The 23730-nt window shown below is 34.9% G+C and overlaps 1 protein-coding gene across 3 annotated transcripts; it reads left to right on the top strand.

Moving 5' to 3' along the window:
- The first annotated feature begins 19286 nt into the window (after window positions 1-19286).
- Window positions 19287-23257, top strand: LOC122055502. Of its 3 annotated transcripts, none has more exons than XR_006132882.1 (4): window positions 19287-19883; window positions 22164-22247; window positions 22503-22610; window positions 22720-23257. XR_006132882.1 is itself a non-coding variant. In XM_042616968.1 (4 exons), the coding sequence occupies exons 1-4, from the start codon at window positions 19859-19861 to the stop codon at window positions 22817-22819; spliced, it is 288 nt and encodes a 95-aa protein (XP_042472902.1). In that variant the 5' UTR covers window positions 19287-19858; the 3' UTR covers window positions 22820-23257. The 3 variants fall into 3 exon arrangements, 2 of the variants coding, with proteins under 2 accessions (XP_042472902.1, XP_042472901.1); XM_042616968.1 differs by having other exon boundaries at window positions 22193-22247; XM_042616967.1 differs by having other exon boundaries at window positions 22172-22247.
- The last annotated feature ends 473 nt before the right edge of the window (window positions 23258-23730 follow it).

Here is a 23730-nt window from a genome sequence, read left to right as displayed (position 1 = left end):
CAGTCGAACGATTTTACAAGACTCAATGTTTTGCCTCCTATATATCAATCTGTCCAAATAATGTATATCTGGTCGGCTAAAAGTTCGGCGGACAATATAATATTATCAGATAATCATAATAACATATCAAAGACTAACAATCATTTAACAATCATTTGTCAAAGAATTTTTCTCAATTAAAAAATCTTCTCACGAACAATCATATAACCATCCATCTAACACACCATCTCTCTAACTTTTATATAGGATCACACTTTAATTTTTTTTTATTTATTTTTCTTATTTCGTTGGTCATCAGAGAATTTTGACCGTCGGAGGGTGTCTTCCTTTTTACATTGATTCTTTGGGGATGGGATGGGATGGATGGAGATGGGATGAGGATGGGATGAACTGACCAATATATTAGCAGATAGTGTTAGATGTCAAAGTAAAAATAATGAAATTATCGAAGAGCACAAGCGTAAAGCCCTGCATGTACAGGGAATAAATTAAATCGATCGAGCACGACAATGAAAGTGTAAAGCCATGCATGCGCAGGGAATAAATTAAAGCGTAAAGGAATGCACATGCACACACACACACGCACAAGGAATGAATAATTAAATCTACGCCGGCAGCATTACTAATTTAGAACAGACAAAATCAAAAGCATTGTTTAATCTTCAACTTTTACCTTCTTTATTTATTTCTTTCTGTTTTTGAAAAGTTCATAAAATCAATTTATTTCATTTTCAATATAATTTTTCTCTCATATACCATATACTTAAACGTTATATTAACACATGTGTAGTAAGTACTCCATACTTATAAATGGGATTTGATAAGAATACATCAAATCCATACAATAATATAACATAAAGACAACATGATGGATTGATTAATCAAAAAAAATTTCAATAATACATGGTAGCTGAATCTCGAACTCTATATCCTTAATTGATTAATAAACTTTAAAATTATTTTTAGTATAAAAAGAAAAAAAAATAATATTAACGTAATTTAATTTTAGGATTTATCAAATTAATTGAGAATTAGTTGTTGATAAAATAAAATAGTAAGATTATTTCCAAATTTTTTATATACTTTTGTGCTATTCTACCAAATGAGTAAAAGGTCGAACCCACATTCGACAATGGGCAGCAACATCTGTAAGGACTCGAAAGCATCCATTGAAGTGATGAGGAGACCGATTTGGCTGATAGTACAAGTTACTGCAAGATTCACGTTCAAACTCTTCAACTGTCGCACCAATTTCTGATTGACATCAATCATCTTATCGAAAGTGTATTAGTTTGATTGAAGGAAGGACCGGTCCTACAAATGATTTTAGCTGTGATCTTCATATTTTATTAGGGCAGCATTTGGAGTACGTGTTATAAGAAGAAGAATAGGGAGAGAGTATGAAATAATATAAAAATAATAAAATTTATTGTTCATTGATGTTTGTCATAAGAACAATATAATATATAATGTTCACAAAGTAGTTGGTCAATTGACCAATTAATAAATAACAGAATTATTCTAAAAATAATTTTAAAAATAATTCTGAAAATAATTATAACAGAATTATTAGAATAATCCAAATACTAATATGATTTGATTTGGTAATTTGATCCGGTCAATTCTGTTAATTCTTTTTATCTCTTTTACCCCTCCAACAAACTTAACGGGAGATCTTTGACGTTGAGTTTGCTTGCTAACTTGTTGAAACATTGTCTGGATAATGACTTAGTAAAGATATCAGCAATTTGATCTTCAGCAAAAATATAAGAGACGGATAACTGCTGAGTTGCCACACGTTCACGAACAAAATGAAAATCAATTTTCATATGTTTTGTACGAGCATGAAAGATTAGATTTGCTGTGAGATATGTTGCTCCAATATTGTCATACCAAATTTTTGGTGCAATATTTGATGCAAGATGAAGTTCAGAGAGAAGTGATTGAAGCCAAAAAATTTCTGACGTTGTATTTGCTATAGCTTCATATTATGCCTCAGTGCTTGAACGAGATACCGTAGGTTGCTTTTTCGAATTCCATGAGATAAGATTTCGTCCCATAAATATTGCATATCCACTAGTAGAGCGTCTATCTTCAGGAGAACTTGCCCAATCCGCATCAATATATGCATGTAAATCTCGAGACGATTGGCGATATAAAAGAAGACAATGTAAAATAATACCTTTGAGATAACGAAGTATTCTGTTTACATTATCTTAATTTTGTTTAGTTGGAGCATGCATGAATTGACAAGCACGATTTACTGCAAAAGTAATATCAGGGCGTGTGATAGTGACATATTGTAAGGCTCCAATAATACTTCGATAAATCTGTGGATCAGACAGAGCAGGAGACGATGAAGTTGGAGAGTTGTTTATAGCAATTGGTGTAGAGAGTGGATGTGCTCCATCCATTTTGGCTCTTTGAAGAAGTCCAGTAATGTACTTGCTCTGAGAGAGAAGATAGTCATCCTCATGTGGAATAAACTCAATACCAAGAAAAAAATAAGCAATACCCAAATCTCGATTAGGAAATTCTTAATTGAGAAGACTTAATAATGTTGTGATACCCTTGTGATTATTGCCGGTAATCAGAATGTCGTCCACATAAATAAGAAAAAATATCATAGATCCATCATTATATTTGTGAAAAAGAGACGAGTCAGTCTTTGATCCAGAAAATTGTTGAGCTTGTAACCAATTAGATAGTCGATGAAACTATGCACGAGGAGCTTGTCGAAGACCATATAAGGATTTCTTAAGTTGGAAAACATGAGATGGAAATTGTGGATGAATGAACCCAGGTGGTTGTTCCATAAATAAGTTTCCTCAAGATGACCATGGAGAAACACATTTGAAATGTTCAATTGTCGTACAAGCCAATTAAAACTAATAGGTATTGATAATAATAGTATGGCAGATGTAATTTTGATGACTGGGCTAAAAGTGTCATTAAAGTCAATACCTGGTTGTTGACTAAATCCTTTAGCTACAAGTCCATCTTTGTGCCGTTCAAGAGAACCATCAGCTCGATGCTTAAGACGGAATACCCATTTAGAACCCACAACATTCATTGAGGGAATGCGCGGAACTAGACTTAATGTTCCATTGCGAAGAAGTGCATCAAATTATGTAGTCATTGCACTACACCAGTTTGGATCTTTGCTTGCTTGTGTAAAACAAGTTAGTTTAATAGATTTTGAAGAGACCACTAGAACTCGTGGAAGGGGATATCGAGTTGCATTTGGTGGGCAACGTTCATAAATATCACTAACGGGAAGCATGCGACGAGGAGCAATATCATCTGAATCACTTGTTGATGGCGACGAGGAAGTAGGTTGATTTGGTGATGTAGATGACGGACTTGCATTATCCGAGGATCCAGAACTAGAGAGCATATTATCTTCAATCGACAAGGCTTCCAAGATTGGAGCAGCAACCTGAGGTGATTCTGATGGTATAGGGAAGTTATTAGAGAACCCTGGAGCAGGACCTAGGATGCCATCACTTCTGACAATATAGGTGGCATTAAGAATGTGTCACTTGTATCTGGAGAAGAGATCGAAAAAACTACCGAAAAAGGGAATAGAGACTCATCAAAAGTAACATGTTGTGAAATATAAATTTGTCCTATTGGTATATGCAAGCAACGATAACCATGGTGCAAATTTCTATAACCAAGAAAACCACATTGTAGTAAACGAGAGTCAAGTTTGTGTTTAGAATAGGGGTGTAACCATGGAGAACATGTGTAACCAAAAATTCGAAGGAAAATGTAATAAGGGGTTTGATTATAAAGTTGTTCAAAAGGACACTTATGATTGAGCAATGAAGTAGGAAGTCGATTTATGAGATATACTACAGTGCTAACAGCTTCATCCCAAAATTTATGTTGAACCGATGCATGATGAAGAAGAGCTAAGGCAGTTTCAACTATATGTCTATGTTTTCTCTCAGCAGAACCATTTTGTTCTGGAGTGTGAAGACAAGAAACTCGATGAATAATTCCACAAGAGACAAGATGACGATGGAGAGCTTGATATTCGCCTCCCCAATCAGAATGAAAAGAGAGTATTTTACGATTAAAATATCGTTCAACTTGAATTTGAAAATTACATAATATATAAAATAAATTAGATTTCCTTCTTATAGAATAGAGCCAAGTATATTTACTAAAATGATCAATAAAGGTAACATAATATTGGAAACCTTGATTAGACAAAATAGGTGCAGGGCCCCAAACATCAAAATGAATTATTTCAAGTGGAAAATTAGAAACATGATCAGATGAGGAGAAATGTAGTTTATGACTTTTAGATTCCATGCAGGTCCTTCATGAATGAGATGGAGAGAAGGTAATGGAAATAGGTAAACCATACCTATTGATGATTGACTGAACAATATGAAGGGAAGGCAGACCAAGTTGAGCATGTCAAGCTGGTTTATTTGTGCGTTCACCAACAAAAGCTTTGATTGAAGAACTCTGAAGATAGTAGAGGCCATTTTTGATTCTCCCATAAAACACAATAGCATTTGTTCCTCTATCCTTTATAAGATAATGATTATGATGAAACTCAAAAATGATATTGTTATCAAGACAAAACTGACGTGTAAAAAGTAAATTTTTAGTGATAGATGGAACATGAAAGACATTGTGCATGTGAAAAGTTCGATTAGATAAATGAACATATGTGTTTCCAAGATTAGCAATTTGCAAACCTGAACCATCGCATACTTGAACCATATCTGAGTCATAAAATGACATTACGTCTGTAAGGATATTATAATCTGATGTGACATGATGAGTTGCTCCAGTGTCAATATACCAATCAGTAGATGAAAACTCTGGGGTTTTACCACATACTTGTGAAATAGATGGTTGTCTTGAGACGGTAGGACCACCAATGAAATTTGAGTCAAATTGACTAGGACATTGAATACCAAAATGTCCATTCCCAAGACAAAGTTGACATTTTATCCGAGACCAATCAAGTCTTTTAAGGCATAGATTTTCAGTATGACCAACGATGTGACAAATCTGACATCGGTCTGAACTTTGCTTTTGGCCTCCTTGATGTCGTTGAGTATTTAACATCTAAAGTAAAATAACTTATCTTGTACATGATGTTGGCTTCTGCATATTGTGAAGGAGAGGAGCTTCAACCTTGTGGTCGGTAGCTGTGGATCCAAAGAAGAAGTCCGGCTTTGTTGTCCGTTGATTTGGTTGGCAATCCAACAGTTTTGGAAGCCGACGAGAAGGGAAGCTACTCGTCGGTACAGAGACAGCAGCACCTGGTTGAGATAGTAACGGCGGCGATGGCTCTTCCGGAGACAGCAGTATCTTTTACGATTTCTTACATCTGACCTTTTGGTCAAATTAGAGTTAAATGATATTTTTTAAATAATAAGAGATCACCTTCGTTCTTGGATTGAAAAGGAGAAGATTATAATGAAGTTTGATTGAGTATGTGTACTTTGGATTAGTCATTTCAAGGTGATGGAGACCAAATAAATTGAGGAGTTAGCCTTGTTTTCTTATTGTTTTCCATTTCATTATTTCTTTTGTGCTTCCGCTAATAAATTGTAGATCAAATTGAAAAAAGACTATTCACCCCTTTTCTAGTCGGACGCAAAGGTCCTATCACGAACTTCCAGAGTTTAGGCTATTACTTCATGCACAAGTGCAAGGATGATCGGCTTAAAGCACCGATCAAATCTCTCAGGGCTCATTCCCCATTCTTCAGAAGCAAGTATCGCAGCATATGGACGGTCAGTCATAGAATCGGTCAGACCTATGAGACTTGGTTATCTTTCACTTCATAATCAATCCTCAACATCACAATATATAGCCGAACGATTTTACAGGACTCAGTGTTTTACCTCTTATGTATCAATCTGTCCAAATAATGTACATCTGGTCGGCTAAAGGTTTGACGGATAATATTATCAGAGAATCATAATAACCTGTCAGAAATTAATAATCGTTTGTCAGAGAATTTTTTCAATTAAAAAATCTTCTCGCGATGAATCATATAACCATCCATCTAACACACCATCTCTCTAACTTTTATATAGGATCACACTTTAATTTTTTATTTATTTATTTTTCTTATTTTGTTGGTTATCAGAGAATTTTGACCATCGGAGGGTGTCTTCCTTCTTACATTGATTCTTTGGGGATGGGATGGATGGAGATGGGATGAGGATGGGATGAACTGACCAATATATTAGCAGATAGTGTTAGATGTCAAAGTAAAAATAATGAAATTATCGAAGAGCACAAGCGTAAAGCCTGTTGGTCCCTTTGGAGGCCGGCAAGAGGGGAGGGGTGAATTGCCCTACAAAATAAAACCAAAAACCCTTCTCGGATATTCAACTAACTTAAAAGAACTTGTAATTAAAAAGGCAAAGACTAATTAAAACAGAAAATAGACACAGAGGAATTACTTGGTTTGCAATCAGAGGATTGCTAATCCAAGGCAAAGAAGACGCACTAATTGATTCTCCTCTAGGCGGAGTAGCCTCTTACAGCGTTGAAAGCACAGAAAGAAATAACACAAATGAAAGCACTGGATTACAAGTAGTTGTTCTTGATTGATAATTGCTTCTGGACCAAGGCTATATTTATAGTCTTGGTCCGGGCGCCTGGAAGGGTTCCGGGCGCCCTTGGGGGGATAAATTTTATCCCCCAACGGTCGGATCGAGTCAAAACTCGATCCTGTTGAAAAGTCGATTCCGGGCGCCCGGAGCCCTAAGGTCAACTTAAGTTGAGTTTTCGACTCCGGTTCAGCTCATCTTGATCCAGCTCATCTCGGTCCGGGTCTGTTCGCTCCGGCTCCGTTTGCTTGGGTGATCTCGGCCTTCCGGAATAGGGCTCACCCGAACCCATGTTCCGGCATTTTCCTCGAGCAGTCTTCCTTCCCGGTTTCTCGTCCCTCGAACGCCGCGCACGTTCTTCTCGTCCGCCTGTGTACTCTTCCGCGGTCATCTCGTCCCTCGGACGCACCGAACCCGTCGGCTCTCTCCCCGTGCCTTCCTTCTCGTTAGCCGCGTCTTCCGCTCGACTTCCTGTGTTCCTAAGCTCCTGCACACTTAGACACAAGGGTTAAACGACGCAGGACCTAGCTTAACTTGTTTGATCACATCAAAACACCTCGGGGTTCCAACAATCTCCCCCTTTTTGATGTGAGCAACCCAAGTTAAGCTAGGGAAAAACAGATGCAATAAAAACAATTTATTTGTAATTAAGTCCAAAGATATTTCATAAAAAAAAATTTATATACCTCCCCCTAGACTTAACATTCTTCTCCCCCTTTGATCACATTAAAAATAGGGGTTCTTTAAACAAGTCTAAGGTAAACAAAATTTTAAGTGAATATTCATAAAAAAAAATTTCTAAGGCAATTAATATTAATTTGTAAGGCAAAAATTTTTAAGTTATTTTTTATAAAAGATTTCTAAGGCAATTTTCAAAGGAAAAATGTATAAGACAATATTCATAGAAAAATTTCTAAGTTAATTAAAAAAAATCTAAGTCAATCATTTTCAGAAATTTTCTAAGTCAATTAAAAAAAATTATTTTCCAAATTTTTTTTTTAATTATAAATTAATTTTAAATATTTTCTAACACACATTGAATAACTCTTTTAAAGCATTAGGTAAATTAAATTAATGCTTTTTCAGTTAGTCAATTAAACTTTTTATTTCGATACTTGGCTTCCAGGTCGTGGCGAGGCACTAGGCCTTCTTGGTTATTGGAGCAACAACCACTTCCTTAGACAAAGCCTCATAATGAAATTAGTCGTTTAATTTCCTTGCTGAAAATGCTAAGTCTAATTTTAAATTAAACAGGTTTTTGGAACCCAGTAAAGGTTCCTACCTACAGGGTTAACCAAGTATTTTCTAGGTACATAGATTTTTGATATATTTCTAATTTGACTTTGATGAAATCTATAATACCAATTTAAACCTCTATAATTTCTAAAAGTAGAAATATTTGAACTTTTATATTTTTTTCAATCTTTCTATTTCTTCTTTTAGTTTTTCATTTTCAATTTTCAATTTATCAAAATCCTCTATAAGACATGATTTTGCTAAAATTCTTTTTGTTTCCAAAATTTCATTTTTTAATTTGATATTTTCATTTTCTAATTTATACATGGATTTAGTCATTGCCTTAATCCCAGAATAAAGTTGATCAGGGGGTAAAAGGCATACCTCACTTACCATATCGGACTTGAAGCCTGAATCTCCCCCTGCTTCGCTGCCTTCATCTGAGGTCGCTCCCCCTTCATCGATGCTAGGTTCTGATGAGCTTTGGCCTTCGTAACTTGCCATCAGCACTATCCCAGCATATTCTTGAGCTTCTGATTCGGATGAAGAAGTGTCGTCCCAAGTTGCTTTTAGGTTGTGTTTCTTGAGTGTCTTCATTTTGACCTTCTTGAGTTCTGGGCAGTCTTCTCTTAGGTGTCCCTCCTTCTGACACTGGTAGCATCGTACCTTTCTTCTACCTTTTTGATTCTTTTTATTCTGCATTTTAAATTTATTAGATCTAAAAACCTTTTTAAAGTTTCTTACCATGTACGCTTCTTGATCGTCTTCGGAGTCTGACTCGGGTTCATCCTTGTTGGTTGCGTTCAGCGCCATAGTCTGGCTTGTGTCCTTTGATATCTCTGCATATCTAGTTTCGTGTAATTCAAGGGTAGAAAACAACTCTTCTAAAGTACTTACCTCCAAGTCTTTTGAGATGTAGTAAGCATCAACGATTGATGTCCACTCCGGAGTTCTTGGAAACGCGTTGAGCGCGTAACGTATAGTGTCCCGGTTTGTTACCGTTTCACCAAGGTTTTCGAGACTAGTAACTAGTTCTTTTACCTGTGCATGTAGACCGGCTACTTTCTCACCTTTCTCCAGACGGATGTTCATCAGTTTGTTACGGAGGATGTCCCTTCTAGCGAGCTTTGCTTCGGACGTGCCTTCGTGGAGTTCCAAGAACTTCTCCCAAAGTTCTTTAGCAGATAAATAGTTTCCGATGCGGTTGACCTCTTGAGGTGGTAACACGCTCAGCAGGTGATGTTCCGCACGGCTGTTTGCTACCGACTCATTCTGCTCCTTCTTTGTCCAATCGCTCTCTTCTTTTTCTTTTCCATCTTTATCTATTGGAGCTACAAAACCATATTTCATAATAAACCGAATTTCAAAATCTGTTTTTAGGAATACCTCCATACGATGCTTCCAGTCTACGAAGTTCCCCTCGAATTTTGGTGGGACGATGCTTGGTCCGGCCATCTTGTTGCTTCGATCGGCGGTTAGTCCTCCTGAAGCGTCCTTGCTCTGATACCACTTGTTGGTCCCTTTGGAGGCCGGCAAAGAGGGGAGGGGTGAATTGCCCTACAAAATAAAACCAAAAACCCTTCTCGGATATTCAACTAACTTAAAAGAACTTGTAATTAAAAAGGCAGAGACTAATTAAAACAGAAAATAGACACAGAGGAATTACTTGGTTTGCAATCAGAGGATTGCTAATCCAAGGCAAAGAAGACGCACTAATTGATTCTTCTCTGGGCGGAGTAGACTCTTACAGCGTTGAAAGCACAGAAAGAAATAACACAAATGAAAGCACTGGATTACAAGTAGTTGTTCTTGATTGATAATTGCTTCTGGACCAAGGCTATATTTATAGTCTTGGTCCGGGCGCCCTAGGGGGGGATAAATTTTATCCCCCAACGGTCGGATCGAGTCAAAACTCGATCCTGTTGAAAAGTCGATTCCGGGCGCCCGGAAGGGTTCCGGGCGCCCCGGTCGGTTCCGGGCGCCCGGAGCCCTAAGGTCAACATAAGTTGACTTTTCGACTCCGGTTCAGCTCGTCTCGATCCAGCTCATCTCGGTCCGGGTCTGTTCGCTCCGGCTCCGTTTGCTTGGGTGATCTCGGCCTTCCGGAATAGGGCTCACCCGAACCCATGTTCCGGTATTTTCCTCGAGCAGCCTTCCTTCTCGGTTTCTCGTCCCTCGAACGCCGCGCACGTTCTTCTCGTCCGCCGGTGTACTCTTCCGCGGTCACCTCGTCCCTCGGACGCACCGAACCCGTCGGCTCTCTCCCCGTGCCTTCCTTCTCGTTAGCCGCGTCTTCCACTCGACTTCCTGTGTTCCTAAGCTCCTGCACACTTAGACACAAGGGTTAAACAATGCAGGACCTAACTTAACTTATTTGATCACATCAAAACACCTCGAGATTTCAACAAAATCCTACAGGCACACTGCACAGGAAATAAATTAAATCGATCGAGCACGACAATGAAAGTGTAAAGCCATGCATGCGCAGGGAATAAATTAAAACGTAAAGGAATGCACATGCACACACACACGCACAAGGAATGAATAATTAAATCTACGCCGGCAGCATTACTAATTTAGAACAGACAAAATCAAAAGCATTGTTTAATCTTCAACTTTTACCTTCTTCATTTATTTCTTTCTGTTTTTGAAAAGTTCATAAAATCAATTTATTTCATTTTCAATATAATTTTTCCCTCATATACCATATACCATGTACTTAAACGTTATATTAACACATGTGTAGTAAGTACTCCATACTTATAAATGGGACTTGATAAGAATACATCAAGCCCATATAATAATATAACGTAAAGACAACTTGACAGTACATATTTCCTAATTAATTAATAAAAAAAAAATTAATAATACATCGCAGCTGAATTTCGAACTTTAGATTTTGAATTGATTAATCAGAAAAATTCTCAATAATACACTGCAGCTGAATCTCGAACTCTATATCTCTAATTGATCAATAAACTTTAAAATTATTTTTAGTATAAAAAGAAAAAAAAATAATATTAACGTAATTTAATTTTAAGATTTATCAAATTAATTAAGAATTAGTTCTTGATAAAATAAAATAGTAAGATCATTTCCAAATTTTTTATATACTTTTGTGCTATTCTACCAAATGAGTAAAATTTGATCATGTGAAACTTACGATGAAGCATCTCTAATGCTCTCCAATAATATAGAATTCGGGTGGGAAAACAACATTTGAGGCAACTAAAACATTTGATGGCAGCAAAGAACTCGAAATTAATCACTCTTACAAGAACATTCAATGGGTTTGAGTCGGATACAGGTATGGGCCTAGTTCAATTAGGCATAAACATGGCCCGTCGTTAAGATGGACTTAGTTTTTATTTACAATTTAAGAATAAATATTAAATATTTTAAATGGTATTTAATAAAAATATTTTAAAAAAACTTATTTTATCGAGTTTTTATATTTTAATATTTTTATTTTAAAATATTTTTTAAAAAAATAGAAGGTTAATATCAACATTTAAATTAATTATATTTTTTTATTTTTTTATTTTTTAAATAATATATTTTTATTTTTTTTTCCTTTTTTATTATTATTTGTATATTTTTTCAACTCAACTCACCAAGCTTGTGTGTCCGAGCTTAGGCCAACACTTTTCACTCAAACCGAAGCTCATGTTAAACAAGACTAATCGCTTTTTCAGAGTGCACTTAGTATGACCTATTTAAAATAGTTTTAAGCAAATTTAAATACAATATGAAAAAATGGTCAAATTAGCATGACTCATTTACACCTCTAATTATCAACATTTAGTACAAATCCTCTGTTTTTCATTCTTTATTTTTTATTTTGTTTTTTAAATAATCATGACGACATTTTAAAGAAAATGTTGCTAAAGATTAAAAAAAAAAAACTAGTTTTAGTCTAGAATAATGGTAAGAAGTGGCTGTGGAACATAAAACATTATATGAGATATAATATTGGAATAAGTGATGAGCATTTAATTTATATATTAATGGAGAGATTAACTGTTTTAATTTTCTTTGATCGCTCAGATATCTCGACGAAGAAATTAGGGAGCGTGCAGTCATGTGGGAAAAAAATGTTTCCTGTTTTTTGAAAAATTTATGACGACATTGGATATATGTGTGTGACAGTGACAAAAATTTTCAAAATTTTTAGAAGGATAAAAACAAATTATTTTTTTATAGCAAAATGAGTCTTTCATTTTTAGACATTCAAATTATCAAACAATAATTCCCATAATTTCTCTGAAAATTGATCACTATTTCAATAGCCCTTATAATTTTTCTTAGTTTTTTTCCAATGATTACCCATATTTTTTTAATATTATCAAAGGGAGAAAAATATGATTAAGTCTAGGGGAAGATCCAAATTATGTTAATTTGCAAATTAATTGCACTTAATTTTTCATATTTATTTATTTTACTATTTTGGATTAACCCCAACTTAATTTGGGTTGATCCATATCAAAAATCGAGAGATTGTAAGTACTCCGGGATTTTAATGTGATCAACTAAGTCAAGTTATGGTTTGCGTACTTGATGTCTTGTGTTTGAGTGTGCAGGGATTTAGAAACACAAGAAGTCGAGCAGAAGACGCGCGAACGAAAAGGATGACACAAGAATCAAGTCGACGGGCTTGATACATCCGAGGGATGAGAAGCTGTGGAAGAGTATATTCGTGGAGCGAGAAAGACGCGTATATCGCTTCCGAGAGACGATAAACTGGAGTGGAAGACTACTGAGGAGAAGGTCGGAGTTGGGTTTGAATAAGCTTAACTCTGGATGGTTGGAGAATCATCCAAACGATTGAAGTAGAAGCAGGACAAGTCAACGTTGACTTGTCCAAGCACTTGGACCATGTACAGGCGCCCGAACCACCTTGGGCGCCTCTTCAAACACAAGCTGCTGCGGATGACGTTGAGGTCCACGTTAGTAGCACTTTGAGCGTCGAGACTGGTCTAGGCGGCCGAACAAGTAACCGTTGCGAGCAAATAAGGGGCACAGCTAGGAGCGTCCGGAGAGGGTCCAAGCGCCCGGAGATGCCACGTCAACAAATGACTATTTTCGACCAATGGACTATAAATAGAGCTCCGGTCTTCTTCATTCGAACAACACACTTACTTTAAACTTCTGTATTCTTTTGTTTTAATTGTTCGCGCTTTCAACACTTTAAGGGGTTACTCCGTCTTCAAAAAAGGAGGTTGTTAGTGAGCTAAAATTTTCCTTGAATTAGCAACAACTCAGATTGCAAACAAGTAAATTCCGTGCGTCCCTTATCTTCTTATTATGTTTTTATTGCTTATTCAGCTAACGTTTATTTATTTTTCATTTACAGACAATTCACTCCTCTTCTTGTCGGCCGTGCGAGACTAATAAATAATGCCTACAAGGCTGAGGGAGTCCGAATTGATACTCAAGTCAATCTCAAGTAAATTATATGAAGCAAATAAAGTCGAGTACATAAAGACTAAATGTAAAACAAACTAGGCCCGCAAGAGTGAGTCGGAGGTGGCATGGAACCAGAAGAGGCGTGTAACCTGAGGGCTAGAGGGATCTAGAGACGGGAACATAACAGCGGCTCGCAGGCCCGAAGCATAACAGCGGCTCGCAGGCTAGATGACGCAAAGGCCGGATGGCTCTCTGGTCGGGACACTATACAGCAGAGGCGGAACACGGTCAGATCAGTGAAAGCGGGGTCTGCGGCAACGGTGGTCGGATCTGTGCTGGGGGCGGCGACAGCCACAGGATCGGTGCTGAGAACGGCTGTGAGGGGAAAGGGGAGGGGCGTAGCCAGCAGTGCCGGATGGAAACCCGGCGCCGACAAAGACTCTGGTCGGCGATCGTGAGGGAGATCGCGTGAGAGGGGGAGCCATCCGCATGAAGGGAGGGGAAGGAGAGGAGCGGCGGCCAGGGAGACGAAGCTGCCGGTGTGCAGAGGGAAGGATTGGCAACGCCGGAGGCGGCGTGGTCCCGCTGACGGCGAAGTAGGCGAGAGACGGAGGAGGCGTGCGAACGCCTCGGCGGCGTGAGCCTCGAAGTCAACGTGCGAGAGAGAGGAGGAAGAGAGGAGATCTCGTTGCCGGCAGCGTGGCCTGCGGTGTCTGTCGTGGAGGGGAGAGGCGGTGTTGGTGGCGGCGTGATCGCGCGTGAGGAAAGAGAAAAAAATATTTCCTTTCCTCCTTCGGCATAAATCCTTCAAAATTCAAAATCATCAAAATCCCTAAAATACCCCTCCCACGTGTCCTCATCCCTCTTCACCGCATCAACTTGCTTTGTCCTTTTTTGGATAATAACTAAAAAAGAAACCTCCAGAAAATTTGTGCTGTCGCTCAATAATTTTATCAGTCGGAATTGCTTCAAATGATTACAATTCATCATTGCCAATCAAATCCACACGAAAGAAAACCAAAGCAATTCTTATCATGAATTGCCACAAAATCAAGTTTTTGACACACAAACATGAAGTATCGAGTTCATATTTAATGAGACATAGAGAACATAGACATATTTAATTTTATCAGTCCTTCAGCGTCTCCTCGTGGTTGTCGTCGAACACCTCCCAGGCGGTCTTCCCTTTACTGTTTCGGTAGTCCAACAGCTTCGGATCAGGAACGATCTTTTTCAGCATCTGTAAAAAGACAGCCGACGGCCACAGCTCTTTGACATTATTTTCGACGTTTATTTAGCACAATATTCATAAATTATTTCGTTCATTATTTTTGACGTTGAATTGATGATGGATTTGTAAGTTTATCGAGTTCTAGATTTGAAGATTCTACTCATTTATAATTGCTACCTCAAACCATTCGAGTTCATCTTGCAGGCGTAGGGGGTTTGCTTCCTTCTCGAAGTTGTTGTTGGAAGCTGCGATATGGAGAAGGGTATTGTTGGTGCCGGACTCCAGAGCGCTGAACAACCACTGCGGTATATTCTCGTCGTCTTTGATGGCTTCCACGACTAGCCTCCGGCCATACTTGACGGCTTCCTGGAGTACGTTCCTGCCTTCGCGATCGACGTAGGTGGCTGACCATGGGGATATTTTGAGGATTTTGATCACGAAGTCTTCGATGCCGAGCTTGATGCCGGTGATCAGCGGAGACTCATCCCATCTCAAAATATCATCCGCGTCCACCGACCTGTGTGAGCTCTTGGCCATCTTCTCTATCACCTCGACAAGCCGATTAACAGTATTAATGCTCGAGTTGTCTCTTATCATATAATCAGCGCGGGGTTTGTTTGAATATCTTTGAGTATTGAATCCCTGGAAGTAGAATGATATGCCATAACCGTCCGGTATTAAGAGTTCCAGGAGCTCCATTCTCATTTCGTAGTTTGACTTCTCTCTCGCTTTCACGATTCTTGCCCCTAAAGAATATATATATATATATATATGGCACGAATAACATTACTAATTATTGTTTTACAGAATTAATTAATTTTAATTTTCTTATCGGAAACGAAACTCACGTAGATTCTTAATGACTTCGAGGATCCAACATTTTCCCCACCATCAATAAATTTAGTAGAGATTAATTAAAAAGAGCGATTAGTTGATAGAAAAATATACCAAAACCTTATACAAATACATAAATTCTGTGTGTGGACATATGATAAGTACCTGGCAGGCGTCCCCACCAACTTCCTGTATTTGGGGTCATACTTTCCTGGAAAGAGTAACCACTAAGTAATTAAATATGTATTTGTCCTTCATTTTCAGGCTTATATATACATATGATAAGTGTTTGAATTTTAAAATATATTTATATATCAATATAATCCTTATTTGTGTTTTTGCTTTTAAGTGTCTAAAATTCACTACTATCTCACTACAAAAAAACAATAATTTAGGGACGAAAGTTTGGGACGAAAAATTTTCGTCCCAAAATCACAATAATTTTGGCGACAAACACAAAATTTATCCAAATTAGAAACGAAATCTGCAACAAAACATTTTCGTTGTAAATTCCCAACGAACATTATTTTCATTGCAAAATTCGTCCCAGAATCTGGAATTCGTTCCATAATCGAAATTTATTTTAAGAAAAAAATGAAAAAATGGGCCAAAATCTGGGACGAATCCAGAATTCGTCCCAGATTTTGGAACGAATCCAGGATTCGTCCCAGATTTTGAGACGAATCCGGAATTCGACCCAAATTTAAGAAAATAAAAAATAAAACACAAATCATTTGGAAGGCCTAAATATGGATCTAACGATCTCAGAATTTTATGAAACAAGTTTCTATGGGTTTTTAATTTTCTCATGATCTTAAAAATATCCTCATCCATAATTTTAACCTCATATATTTAGTATGGTGATTTTTTAACCCGAATTTGACCTAATTCATAATAAAAAATTCACCGCATTTAATATAGTATGTTAAAATTATGAATGAAGATATTTATAAGATCATGAGAAAATTACAAATCCATAGAAACTTGTTTCATGGAATTCCGAAATCGTTAGAATGATTTCTTTTATTTTTTATTTTTCTTAAATTTGGGACGAATCCAGGATTCGTCCCAAATTTAAGAAAAATAAAAAATAAAAGAAAATTTATTTGGAAGGCCTAAATATGGACCTAACGATTTCGGAATTCCATAAAACAAGTTTCCATGGGTTCCTAATTTTCTCATGATCTTAAAAATATCCTAAATTTAAATTTTAACCTAATATATTGAGTGTGGTGATTTTTTAATATGAATATGACCTAATTCGTAATAAAAAATTTACCGCACTCAATATAATATGTTAAAATTATGGATGAAGATATTTTTAAGATTATAAGAAAATTAGGAACCCGTAGAAACTTATTTCATGAAATTCCAAGATCGCTAGGTCCATATTTAGTGAAACATAGATAGTTTAGTATTAATTAAGTATGTTAGCGTTTACGACATGTTTGAATATGTGTTTAAAACTTAAAATATAGATCTACAGGTGTCAGAATTTCATGAAACAAGAGTCTATAGGTTTCTAATTTTCCCTTAATCATAAAAATATCCTCATCCTAAATTTTAAAATAATATATTGAGTTTCATGTTTTTTTACCTGAATTAGGTCAAATTCGGGTTAAAAAATTACCACACTAAATATATGAGATTAAAATTATGGATGAAGATATTTTTAAGATCATGAGAAAATTAGGAACCCAAAGAAACTTGTTTCATGAAATTCCGAGATCGTTAGGTCCATATTTAGACCTTCCGAATGATTTTTCTTTTAATTTTGATTTTTCTTAAATCTGGGACGAATCCTGAATTCGTCCCAGATTTTGGGACGAATCCAGGATTTGTCCCAAATTTTAAAAAATAAAAAAATAAAAAAAATTATTTGGAAGGCCTAAATATGGACCTAACAATCTCGGAATTTCATGAAACAAGTTTCAATGGGTTCCTAATTTTCTCATGATCTTAAAAATATCCTAAATCTAAATTTTAACCTAATATATTGAGTGTGGTGATTTTTTAACATGAAGATGACCTAATTCGTAATAAAAAATTTACCGCACTCAATATAATATGTTAAAATTATGGATGAATATATTTTTAAGATTATAAGAAAATTAGGAACCCGTAGAAACTTATTTCATGAAATTCCGAGATCGTTAGGTCCATATTTAGTGAAACATAGATAGTTTAGTATTAATTAAGTATGTTAACGTTTAAGGCATGTTTGAATATGTGTTTAAAACTTAAAATATAGATTTACAGATGTCAGAATTTCATGAAACAAGAGTCTATAAGTTTCTAATTTTCCCTTAATCATAAATATATCCTCATCCTTAATTTTAAAATAATATATTGAGTTTCGTATTTTTTTTACCTAAATTAGGTCAAATTCGGGTTAAAAAATCACCACACTAAATTATGAGATTAAAATTATGGATGAGGATATTTTTAAGATCATGAGAAAATTAAGAACCCAAAGAAACTTGTTTCATAAAATTCCGAGATCGTTAGGTCCATATTTAGGCCTTCCGAATGATTTTTCTTAAATCTGGGACGAATCCAGGATTTGTCCCAAATTTAATAAAAATAAAAAATAAAAGAAAAATTATTCGGAAGGCCTAAATATGGACCTAACGATCTCGAAATTTCATGAAACAAGTTTATATGGATTTCTAAGTTTCTCATGATCTTAAAAATATCCTAAATCTAAATTTTAACCTAATATATCGTGTGTGATGATTTTTTAACATGAATATGACCTAATTCGTAATAAAAATTCACCGCATTTAATATAGTATGTTAAAATTATAGATGAAGATATTTTTAAGATCATGAGAAAATTATGAACCCATAGAAACTTGTTTCATGAAATTTCGAGATCGTTAGGTTCATATTTAGGCCTTCCGAATGATTTTTCTTTTAATTTTGATTTTTCTTAAATCTGGGACGAATCCAGGATTTGTCCCAAATTTAAGAAAAATAAAAAATAAAAGAAAAATTATTTGGAAGGTCTAAATATGGACCTAACGATCTTGGAATTTTATGAAACAAGTTTCTATGGATTTCTAATTTTCTCATGATCTTAAAAATATCCTAAATCTAAATTTTAACCTAATATATTGAGTGTGGTGATTTTTTAACATGAATATAACCTAATTCATAATAAAAAATTCACCGCATTTAATATAGTATGTTAAAATTATGGATGAAGATATTTTTAAGATCATGAGAAAATTATGAACCCATAGAAACTTGTTTCATGAAATTCTGAGATCGTTAGGTCCATATTTAGGCCTTCCAAATAATTTTTCCTTTATTTTTTATTTTTTAAAATTATGAACCCTTATTCGGAATTTCATGAAACAAGTTTTTATGAGTTCCTAATTTTCTCATGATCTTAAAAATATCCTAAATCTAAATTTTAACCTAATATATTGAGTGTGGTGATTTTTTAACATGAATATGACCTAATTCGTAATAAAAAAATTTACCGTACTCAATATAATATGTTAAAATTATGGATGAAGTTATTTTTAAGATTATAAGAAAATTAGAAACCCGTATAAACTTATTTCATGAAATTCCGAGATCGCACTACAAGAGAACATGGCTTCATAAATAGATTTTTAAAACGAAAATAAAATCTGTTTTAAATTTTAGTAAATTATAAACGGATTAGCTACGAAATTATTAATCCGTTCTACTTTAAAAAAATAATATAGAAAAATATTTTTAAAATGGAATTTAAAATAAATTAGAAACAAAATTTCTAAATTAATTTTTATAAACAAAAATAAATACGGATTAGTAACGTAATTTGATATCAATTCCTATTAGTTTATAAATATGTTTTAAAATATTTTAAACAGAAAAAAAATCGGTTTATAATTTATATAATTTAAGAAAAAAACTATTAAGTAATTATAAATATATTTTATTTTAATTAATAAAAACCCAAACCCTATTCTAATATAAAAGTTTACGTTTTTTTTTCCCCCAAATCTCGCACGGTTGCAAGCCTGCAAGCGCGGCGATTTTCTTCTCCGGCTGCACGATTTTCTTCTCCGGCTGCACGCGATCTTCTTCTCCGGTCCCAAATCAGGCACGGCTCTAAGGCAGGTATGGCTCTGACTTAAGGGGTAAGCAATCTTCTTCTCTGGTCCCAAATCCTGCACGACTCTAAGGCACGCAACGCTCCGGCTTAAGGCGCTCGTGATCTTCTTCTCCGGAGCTCTTTCCACGATCCACCGAACAAGCTCAAGTTCAGGTAATCCTAATTTTCTTCTCCATCCTTCTTCTCCTTCCTAGAACGTGCAGCACTAGTTGCGTCCTACTCATGCGATGGAGGTCATGACCTAATCGCGCGGTGGTTGTCGCACGGGACGCCAATCGCTCGCGCGACCTAATTGCGAGGTGGTTGTGCCTAGCCATTGCCGTAACCACCACATTGTTGTATCCTTGGTCATCTTGGCTGCTGGAAGCGACAGCAAGGTCAGGGACGCCAGCAGATAAAGTCTCAGCTTTCACTTGCTTGGTCGAGGATAACCCCATCGCAAATATGAGGGCACTCGATTCCCTTTTGTGTGAGTTATTCTGCTTTCCTTTCATCACATTAACACACTGTTCAAAGTTAAATCCATTATTTAAAAGATCGTACTTTAGTTTATGGACATTTGAATTATGTGTATGGTCTAGTTTAACTTTCGTAACATTATTTACTATCTTACTTTTTTACAAGTATTAAGATGTACAGTATGTTCATGCTAATCATTTACTTGACAACTGAACGTCATGAGCTTAACCAACACTCATAGTCACCTGCAGCCAAGAAATCTCTTACTATAATTGATTTATTATCACCACAAGCAAGCTTCTAAGTGGTTAACTTTCTTTAAATTGTTTTCTAGGCCTGGGAATCCTTCAAGTATACCTTGGATTAGTAGTTGAAAATGAAGAGTGCAGGAATTTGATTTTTCTCATTGGTGTATGATTCATCAGCTATTTGTTTTTTTTTGGGAACGGTAAATATATATAGATGAATTTAAAGAGACTATATAAGCACTAGATGTATGCAAAACGATAGAAGTCTGCACTTGGTGCATATTCATAACAAACATGACAACAAAAAAAGGAAATGTAGTTTACTAGGAAAGGCACAAGAAGCATAGTTCATTGGGTTGGTACTGGTATCAATATGAGTCTGGCAAAAATTTATGTATCACCCTTATTGGAAAAGAATGATAGAATTGATAAAGTTACAATTTGATATGAAAACTGAAAGACAAAAAAATTGTTTAATGTATGAAATTATATAGAATTGTAATGAGAGGATTTAGATCTAAGTTTACCCTGTTTAGATTCAAGTGCATGAATAAAACACAAAAAAAATTTCCAATGAAAAAAGGAAACATAGTTTACTAGCAACCACGGATTTATATCATGAGCCATGCCAGAGTTTGAGTCTCTATCTAGAATGATATAATTTTGGTATTGCATTATGCCGTGTTGATATGGATGCGATGATGATTTTGTTTGTTCTTGAGTAAATCAATGACCTTGATTGATTAAATTATAATTGATTGGATTATTTAATAAATTAATTAGATATATAGTTCTATCAATACCTTATAAATTTATCTACCGTCTATTAAAATATTATATAATTGATTCAGTGCAATTCTAGAAAGCAACGTACGATAGAATCATTCATGGAGCTCTGATCTAGACTTGGTAGATTGATTAAACATAAGAGGAATCACATAGACCAAAAACAACTAGATAAGGGACTAAATTTGACGAGGAACACGAAGCAACATCTCAAGTTGCTAGTAGTTGTAGGAGGAAGCTAGCTAGTGATAGAGTGCTCAACTTCTTGGTTGTCTTCTGCTTATTGGACTCATCTATCCTCCCTCTCATCTCTCTGTCAACATGAAACAACATGGCCCCAAGTAGAACTCAAGTCTGATGAGCACATTTGGTATTCAAACTGATTTGATCACCTCCCCAAAATTATGTCTCAAATCACAGTTGGACTTGGATTCACAATATTCATTCTAGATTCTTTGTCTCTATGTCATTCCTTTTTGCGGTTGCTGCTAGTTCACCTTTTCCCCTTCTCACTCTATATAATTTTATCTCCTCCACATGATTGACACACAAAATCAAAGGATGAGTTACTTCACAAAATCAAAGGATGAGTTACTTGAAAATATCTTACTTCGGCTAGTTTTTAATGTCATTAGCTAAGGCAAGCTTTGCCTCAATCAATCCTATCAAAACTGTGTGGCCTGTGGCATAATAATGCTTACCTATGTCTTTGATTGGCAATTGGAATGATATGTTTTGCGCGGTCTGATACCGATTGACAATTAAAACCATTCATAGGGTAATGAATTTATTATTATTGTTGTTAAGGTATATATTGTGATTGTTAGTAATACTATCATATTCTTAGGTAGAAATTGCAATCATAATTCATAACAACCAATATCGTTGATTGCTGCAAAATGTTGAACCAGATGATTTGGTGAAAACATTGGTACTATTTTCAATATTATTAGTATTATTGAGGTATCTATTTTGCTATTAATATTATATCCTAAGGTTGAGATTGAAATATAACAACCATGATAGTTGGCCTTTTCTGTAAAATTTCTATTAGATGATTTGGTAAAAATCTTTGTACTAGTTCTAACTGTTTTTCAGTTTGCAGCTCTTGGATCCACTAAATGACTAATTTGCTATCTTATTGTTGAAGCATGTGATTTGATGCATTATATACCAATTGTCTATGCCTAATACCATTCAAGAGTCTTACCCTTATGTACTTTTGGTACTGAAATAACTAAAAAGTTTCTTCATAGAGTTGCAGCTATGGTGACATCCAAGGTAGGGAAATGCTATGCATTTACTGGCTTTGAAGCACTGAAGGAGTTGTTCCTTTTGAGGTAAGATGTCCTCCCTAAATGCACTTCTTTCTATTGTTTCATCCTCATGTTACCATTAATTGGATTTGTGGGTATATATCCTAAATTTATGTTAATATTCTAAAGACTAGCTCCAGTTTGCAGATAGACCAAATACCACATTATTCCAATAATTTAAACATCTGATAAATTTATTAAATATTTGACATTTAGATATAAATACAATGTATCTCATTTGTTCTATTTTATATTGACATATATTATGTATAATTGTAGAAAAAAGATTTGGGACGAGATATGGATGAATTTGAGGTTTTTGAACGAATACATCAAAGAAAGCAAGGTACTGGAGAGTTTGTGGATAACAAATCGGCTCGAGTTAGTGTAAGTCAACATAATTAATTATTCATTAATTTTTTATTATCTTATATTGATTCTTACTTGTTTGTTTTTATATTTGTTAAATTAATATAAACTATTGTAATATGGACAGGAACAATATAAAGAGAGACAAAATGTTGATGATCAGTCTACTCAATCTTCATTCAATCTCAAGTCATGGTGTGATGTGGTGGGCGACCCATGCAAGGTGAGAGTGTACGGATTTGGATGCAATCAACACTTTAGAAGATCATACAATGGAAATTCCAATGAAATGTGCTCCCATGAGAAGAACAAGGAATTATTTCAAGAAATTGAAGACATGCGTGCTACTAACAAGAGGATGGAGGAAGAAATTACTGAAAGTAAAAATAAATTGGAACTTATTATCAAAGAAAATAGACAGATGGAAGAACAACGTATCTAGGAAGGTACGCAAAGAGAAGAAAATCTAAAGGAGATGATTCGTAAAATGATTCAAGAGGTGAGATTTACAAATCATTTATATCTAAGAGGATCTGGTCCTCGTGAGTGTTGTGATAAGTGAAATAAAGATTAAATTACTTTTCTTTGATTAATGGTTAAATGTATTTAGGTGGTGTGAATATTTATTTATTTCAATATTAATTGTATGATATTTTGCATTAAAATTAATTGTTTTAAATATTTTTAATTTGTTTGAAATGTGTTATTGTTAAAAGTATTATGTAGATGAAAAATATAAAAATATAATATAATATAAATTTAGTAATAAATTTTAAAATGATTATATTCGAATTTATAAATAAAATTATAAACAAATTTATAAACAGATTAAAATTATTTTTGATATGTTATTTGAGACAGATTAATTGGGAATTTAAAATAAAATTTAAGACAAAATTTATATACGAATTTATAAATAGAATTATAAATGAATTTATAAACAGATTAAAATTATATTTGTTATGCAATTTGAGACAGACTAATGACGGATTTAAAATAAAATTAGAAACAAAATTTATATTTTTAATTAATTTCATTTGGTCAAATAAAAACAGATTTATAAACAGTTTTTTAATCTGTTTTTGAAATTAGAGACAAAATATATTCGTCTCAAATTTAGCTACGGGGCTTTCACTAA

This window comes from Zingiber officinale, chromosome 3B, assembly GCF_018446385.1.
Source record: "Zingiber officinale cultivar Zhangliang chromosome 3B, Zo_v1.1, whole genome shotgun sequence".
In the NCBI taxonomy this organism is placed as follows: Eukaryota; Viridiplantae; Streptophyta; class Magnoliopsida; order Zingiberales; family Zingiberaceae; genus Zingiber; species Zingiber officinale.
The sequence above is the reverse complement of the archived record's forward strand: the minus strand, read 5'-3'. Positions and strand labels throughout refer to the sequence as shown.

What these genes read in the sequence shown, in the direction of transcription:
- LOC122055502 (XM_042616967.1), top strand. Translation starts at nt 19,859, where the DNA reads ATGAGGGCACTCGATTCCCTTTTGT. An exon ending in AAGGAGTTGTTCCTTTTGAG is followed by an intron (nt 22,248 to 22,502) that starts GTAAGATGTCCT and finishes GTATAATTGTAG; the next exon opens with AAAAAAGATTTGGGACGAGA. An exon ending in ACAAATCGGCTCGAGTTAGT is followed by an intron (nt 22,611 to 22,719) that starts GTAAGTCAACAT and finishes TAATATGGACAG; the next exon opens with GAACAATATAAAGAGAGACA.